At 45.5% G+C, this 7,079-nt stretch overlaps 1 protein-coding gene across 1 annotated transcript; it reads right to left on the bottom strand.

Annotated features, from left to right (window-relative positions):
* Positions 1 to 322: 322 nt before the first annotated feature.
* LOC123350871 (olfactory receptor 52M1-like) lies at positions 323 to 1,270 on the bottom strand. The gene has a single exon (XM_044989694.1). It carries the CDS (start codon positions 1,268 to 1,270, stop codon positions 323 to 325), a length of 948 nt encoding a protein of 315 aa, XP_044845629.1.
* Positions 1,271 to 7,079: the final 5,809 nt, after the last annotated feature.

Genomic DNA, 7,079 nt, shown 5'->3' with positions numbered 1-7,079 from the left:
GAGGGGAAGAGAGGACCAAGGACAGGGGCGGGGCCTTGGAAGGGAAGAGGTAAACCAATGGCAGTGTCTTGGCAGACGAGGCAGGGCAAGGGGTGGGGTTTCGGGGGTCCAGATACCAGCAATTTGAAAGGTGGAAACCCACTGAATTGTACATAGACCGATTCCTCAGTTTGTCACACTGACACAGCACAGTGAGGTCAGGAAAGGAATTAATGTCTCTGTGACTGTCCAGTAAGTGATTCAGGGAAGAGGGCCCAGCACGAAGTCACCAGCCAGCTCTGAACAGAGCATGTTCGGAAAGCCAGAGCACCAGGAGAAAACTTTAGGTCCCTTTATGAGTGAAGAGCCGGAGCAGCCTGTCCCGGATCTGTTTGGTCCTCACCCCGTAGATGATGGGGTGCAGCATGGAGGGCACGAGGAGGTACACGTTGGCAATGAGAATGTGGAAATACAAGGGCACATTGTGGCCATACCGGTGTGTGAGGGAGGAGAAGAGATCTGGGATGTAAAAGGTTAAGATGGCACAAAGGTGGGAGCCGCAGGTCCCAAATGTCTTTAGCCGGGCGTCCTTTGTGGGGAGGCTGAAGATGGCCCTGAGGATCTGGATATAGGACATGGTGATAAAAAACACATCCAGACCAGTCACCAAGAAAGCGACAGAGAGACTATAGTAACTACTGACACGAATATCGGCACAGGCCAGTTTCACCACGGCTATGTGCTCACAGTATGAGTGGGGGATAATGTTGGTTCTGCAATATGGCCACCGCCTTGCCAAGAAGGGACAGGGCAGTGAGAGCATGCTGCCACGCAGCACCACGGCCAGTCCAATCTTGGACACCACAGGGTTTGTCAGGATGGTGGAATGTCTCAGGGGATCACAGATGGCCACATAGCGATCAAAAGCCATGGCCACAAAGATCCCAGACTCCATTGCTGAAAAGCAGTGGATAAAATACATCTGGGTAAGGCAGGCACTGAAATATATCTCCCTGGAATTGAACCAGAAGATGCTCAGTGTTTTGGGCACGGTGGACGTGGACAGGACCAGGTCGGTGACAGCCAGCATGCAGAGGAAATAGTACATGGGCCCATGGAGGCTTGGCTCCATCTTCACGATGAACAGGATGGTGAAGTTCCCCAAGATGGCTATGATGTACATGGTGCAAAAGGGGATGGAGATCCAGACATGGGCTCTCTCCAGGCCAGGAATGCCCTGCAGGATGAAGGTGGAGGGACTGGTGAAGTCAGTTGTGTTGGAACCTGACATGGAGTAGGGGAGAAGGTGCCCAACTCTGAGGCAAACGGTGCCTCTTGCATGTACCATATGTTCCTCTGACTTCCTGTATCTGCCCAGGGTGTAGGGTGATGGTCGCAGTACAAATGCCTGTATAGAGAAACAAAGTTAATTTAAGACACTATATGCACAACTGGAGGCTGTTCTTATGGGTGAAGCAGATTGATTGTTCTTTACACACTGAAAAATAACATTTTGTCTGTTCAGAGAAATGAATTATTAACTCACCCTACTAATGCCAATTCAATATTTTATGGTGCTCTGTGCCTCAATAATTCCTACATAGCACTGTGTGGGAAACCGTTAAGAGGCACCAGCAGGAAACACAAGTGTGGGTAATGGTTATCCATGATTATTCCTTAATTTAATGAAAACCAGGCTAGAGAGACCATGCTGTAGGGAGATCCCTATTCACCCAGGAACTGAAAATCTGAGTGGAAAAAAACCACATGTGCCAGGATGAAACATTCCAGCTAGGACACACCTCAGGGAAGACACCTGGGCATCATTGATAGCATCTTCACAGAAACCCCGTTCATTCACAGCAGTGGCAAAAACAAAGAGAATGTTCGGATTTCTAAGGAATGGGATGGAGAATAACCTGCTCTGGATATATGCTCAGTTTTGGTCACCCAGACACTATAAAGTATATAGAAAATAGAAAGTGGATTTCTGAGACATACTATGAGAATGGGGGAGGCTGCTATATATGGACAGACTGAAAACTCTGGGACTGTTTAGTTTAGAGAAGAGACAAAGAATGGCAGGGTTTACATTCAAATAGACAAACAGAAAAGAGTTCCCAAGTAGTAACATCTATGGATACTTAGTGCTTCAAAAGGGCTAAGTCCCCAAAGCTGAGGAAAATTATGAACAAAACTGATTGGGTGGAAATATGTAGACCGAAAACTGGGAATTCAATTTGGGAGTTCTTTAAGGAGATTTTATTAGATAGCTAAAAAGTCATAATTCCACAGTCAAGAAAGAGGCCAACTTTGGAGAAAAACCCAGTTCAGTGTCAAAGTGAAGGATGCAGTTGGGGGGAAGCAATACATAACAAATGTGAAAATGGAAAAATAGCAAGCAATACAAATCGGAGGTTATGAACATTGAGAAGGGACGTTAAAGGCATCAGGGAAAACTCCTTGTTTGGTGGGGCTAAGGATCACAAAAAGGAGGATATTAAGTATATTAAGAACAAAAGAAATCCTAGAAAAGGTTTAGGCCAATTCCTAGAGGAAGAAAGGAAATTTGTTAATGTTGCAGAAAAGGTAGAAAAGATTCAGGAAATAGTTTTGTTCTGCATTTGGAAAGAAGCAGTATATTGCACTCATCTCACCTGAGGTGATGAAACACATTCACATTAGCAGTCAGAGAGGATTTTAAACATCATATAGAGTAGAAACTTAGAGTTATGAACACCAGAAAAAGCAGCAAAGAGTCCTGTGGCACCTTATAGACTAACAGACGTATTGGAGCATGAGCTTTTGTGGGTAAATACCCACTTCGTCGGATGCATGACGAAATGTATTCACCCACGAAAACTCATGCTCCAAAACTTCTGTTAGTCTATACGGTGCCACAGGACTCTTTGCTGCTTTTACAGATCCAGACTAACATGGCTATCCCTCTAATACATGAACACCAGAGTTATGAATTGACCAATCAACCACACATTAGTAGCAAAGCCAAAGAAAGAAAGAAAGAAAGAAAGAAAGAAAGAACAAATACAGGATATCTCTGTGTTAAATGTAAACTATTAACAAAATTAAGGGAAAATTTATAAAAAAAAATATTTGACATGGTTACGAAATAATGGAAAAAACTTGTATGGGATTAGTTCAAACAAAAGTCCAGGAATATAAATTACGCCAGTCAACAACATGGTTTATGGAAAACCGGTCTTCTCAAATAAACCTGATTTCATCCTTTAATGAGAGTGCATGTTTGGCTGATCAAGAGAACCGCACAGATGCAATGCACTTCAATCTCTCTGCGGCATTTGATTTAGTGAAGAAAACAGTCAGATACAAAAATGAGCACTCTACAATATCAGTAGAACACACGTTAAATGGGCTAAAGGGTGGCTCAATGACAGATCTCAGAAAGCAATTGTCAGTGGGCCACTGGCAGTGAAGGGGGCTGTTTCTAGTGGGGTTCTGCAGGAACCAGTTCTAGACTGAATGCTATTCATTATTTACATCAATGATCGGGAAGCAAATAGAAAATCACTGCAGATAAAAATTGTGGATGACACAAAGACTGGCAGAGAAGGCCAGGGAAAGCATATTGATCTGGAGCATTTGGAAATTGAGGCCCCTGCAAACAAAATGTTTTAATACAGTCACATGCGAAGTGATCCTCACAGAACAGGCAACACAGGCCCGGCCCAGAGACTGGGGCTCTGTATTATGAAACTCAGGGACCCTGAAAAGGATTTGGGGTCACTGTGGACAACAAGCTCATTGTGAGCTCCCAGTGCGATGCTGCAGCCAAAAGGGGTGATGTGACCCTTGGATGTATAAACAGGGGGTTGGTGAGTTGGAGCAGGGGAAGCATTTTAGCTCTGCACAAGGCATTGGTGAAACTGACTGTGTCCAGTCCTGGGGTCCACATTTCAAAAAGGATGTTGAAAAATTGGAGAGGGTGCAGAAAAGAGCCACAAAAATGATTGGAGGCTGGAGAAAATACCGGACAGTGAGTGAGTAAGAGTGATTCATCTATTTATCATATAAAAAAGACTATCAAGTGAGACTTTTCATGGGGAGAAAAAGTAGGTACTAATGGGCTAGTGGAGAAAGGCAGAGCAAGGCCCAATCGCTGGAAACTGAAGCCAGACAAATTCCGGGTGGAAGTTAGGGCCAAATGTTTAGTACTGAGGGTGATTAACCATTCGATGAAAGTGCAGAGGGAAATGGTGGATTCTCCAACTCCCCATTCTGCAGATCCAGAATCGATGGTTTTCTGGAAGATCTGCTTGAGGGCTTGTCTACATCTAAAATGCTAAAACAGCACTGCCATAGTGCTCCAGTGTAGACACTACTTACACAGACAGCAGGGGTTCTCCCATCACCATACGTAACCCACTTCCCTGACAGCTGGGAGTGAGACATGCTGTCTACACAGGAGTTAGGTTGCTATAGCTACATCTGTCAGGGGTGTGGAAATTTTTGCTATTGCAGTCTGCTGAAAAAGAAAATGCAGTTTTGGGTTGCATTAACAGAGGCATGGCATGCAAGTCACAGGAGGTGATAGCATTCCTCTACTCAGTGCTGGTTAGGACTTACCTGAAGTATTGTGTCCAATTTGAGTCAACAATGTATTTTCAGTTGCTTATACGTTTGACAAACTTTAAGTGTTTGGACTGAAATTTCCCATGTTTTTTTGAACATTTCAGGCATAACAGTTCAGCCGACCTTTGAATGAAGCTAGGAGAAAAGACATCTTGCTCATGTTGAAAAATTCTTATAATTTTTCCAGTGGCTACCCCTAGCAGCTGCATGCTTTCCAATAGATAAACATCAGATAACAGCCGCCAACCCCGTTAACAGCCAGAGTCCTAAGATGGGAGAGGAGGAGGTGAGAATCACTGTGCATTAGCACACAGCTGGCTCCTGAGGTCTTTACTCAGTTCTCACTCCAAGGGGAGTTTTGCCTCAGTGGGGCCTGAGCAAAGTACAGGCCACAACCACAGAATTGGGACTTGTATTGTACATCTACTAACACCTTTCTTCCTGAAGGATCCACTGTGCCACTGAAATGCAGCCTGGGATGTTTCATGGCTGCGCAGAGCAGAGAGGACCCCAGACTTACTGTCTATTCCACCACGCTCACCTTGCACTGGGTTTGTCGAGCAGGTGAGCTCCTCAGCGAGAGATGGTACCTGTGAATCCTGAGATGGAAACGTCTTCCCTGGGAATCCCCCTCAGGTAGCCGTGTCCCACACCTCTGTGACCCAGCATCTGCAGCAGCATCCCACGCTGAGAGCGACACAGGAGTGTGCACCATTTATAATATAGCTCTGTGCAATCCCAGTGGGATTCATTCAGCCTCTAGGGGAGAAGCAGCATCTGAATGTAAACAGGCTGGAGACAAGCCAGTCTGCATTTCTGTGCTCTCTATCCAGTTTTAGGAGTAAACAGTAATTAAAGGACCTTCCCAAAGGGAGATGAGAAATCATGAGCTCTCCACTGAGGCAGAGAGGAATTGGCTGTTCTGTGTATTTGTGTATATTTAAAAATTATAGTGAACTATTAAGAAAACTAGGGCTAATGCGTAGATCTCCATGGGGTGTGATACCCTGTAAATGCCCAGGATTGATGGGTAGATAGTAGACAGACAGATCTGGAGACAGATGACTGAACAGAGACAAGAATACTCATTGCAGACACACAGGGCTATTGCTAAGAGATCAGAGATCAGATCATCATAGTGTGTAGCACCTTTAATTGAAGGAATGTGAAAACACCTAGCAAAAGAAAGTCACTATGAACATATCCCCATTATACAGATAGGTAAACTGAGGCACGGGGTGACATGAATTGGTCAAAGTCACACAGAGAATGAGTGGCAAGATGACAGACAGAACCCAGGAGTCCTGACTTACCTACCATCACTTTGGTCTCTCCCTTACACCAAGAGAGAAATGGACTCCCGCTCTGGCAGGGGGTGTTCACTGGGTGGGATGCAGAGGAAAGACTGGAAGAGGGAGTCTTCACCTTTGCCCTCCTCTCAAGGTGATTCTGAGGTTTTCAGAACTAGCTGGAGTTTGTGAGCTCCCCGCACCTGTGAGGTGTGAACTCCAGTGCAATGCTGTTGTTGCCGGCCCAAAAGGCCTGAGGCAGCAAACAGTGATTCGTTGCCCGGAGTGCCTAGCTCCAATTAGACACACCAGGGTGGAGAAGCAAAAAAAAAAGTTTATTTGAGATTTCAAAGCGCGTGCTCGGAGACCACGTCTCAGATCAAGCACACCCCAGAAAAGCAGCTCTCTGTCTTTATACATGATCTTAGCTAAGCATGTCTATTACCCCCAATGCCCAGCTCCGCCCTCCCCCCCCCTCTTCTCCCTCCTTTTCAGTTCCCATACAGCAAATACATTATGAAGCAGCAATTACTCTAAACAGGTTAGATCATACTTGGCAAAAAACATATTATCTCGTTAGTAACTTTTCTTGACCGGTCATTCTGTTTCACTCCCTTTAGCCAGGTGCAAGCAGGCTGTATAATTGCCTCCTGGTACTGATAACTAGTTGCCACACATTCCATTCTTTCCATCTAGCCTGTGGAGTTAATTAAAGTCTAAACATGGACGCGGTTCGGACAAGCAGAGGCCTAATACAGGGAGCCTTCATTGGCACTGTCATTTTCCACCCCTCTGTCAACACTGGGTCATGCCTGGTGCCACCAACAATTCCCTCCTTTGAGAATACTCAACAAACCTTTGGCTGAGTGTTCTCATATACTGTGGACAAAACGTAATTGAGTTCTATGGAGCTGGGGCTGTCGATGAGAGGGTACATAGGGACCTTCGGGGCACGGGGGGTACAAAGTTTACGGAGGAGCAGTTTAAAACAAGCAAGCAGGAGGAGGGTGACCAGGCACAGTATCACACCTGTGAGGAGGAGACGCACAAGGCCACTTCCCAGTCCTCCTAGGTTGGGCAACCAACTCCAAAGGGAATCAAAAATTGTGGGTTCCCTTTCCTGGGCCTTCCACTCCTCGAAAGCCTGTTCGGCTGACAGGATGTGTTTCCATAGCAAAGAGTAACATTGTGGCAAACCCT

This window comes from Mauremys mutica, chromosome 1 (assembly GCF_020497125.1).
Source record: "Mauremys mutica isolate MM-2020 ecotype Southern chromosome 1, ASM2049712v1, whole genome shotgun sequence".
Classification (NCBI taxonomy): domain Eukaryota; kingdom Metazoa; phylum Chordata; order Testudines; family Geoemydidae; genus Mauremys; species Mauremys mutica.
This window is presented reverse-complemented; position numbering and strand designations above follow the sequence as displayed.

Excerpts from the sequence above, each read along its gene's own strand:
- LOC123350871 (XM_044989694.1), bottom strand. The coding sequence starts at position 1,270 with ATGTCAGGTTCCAACACAACTGACTTCACCAGTCCCTCCACCTTCATC.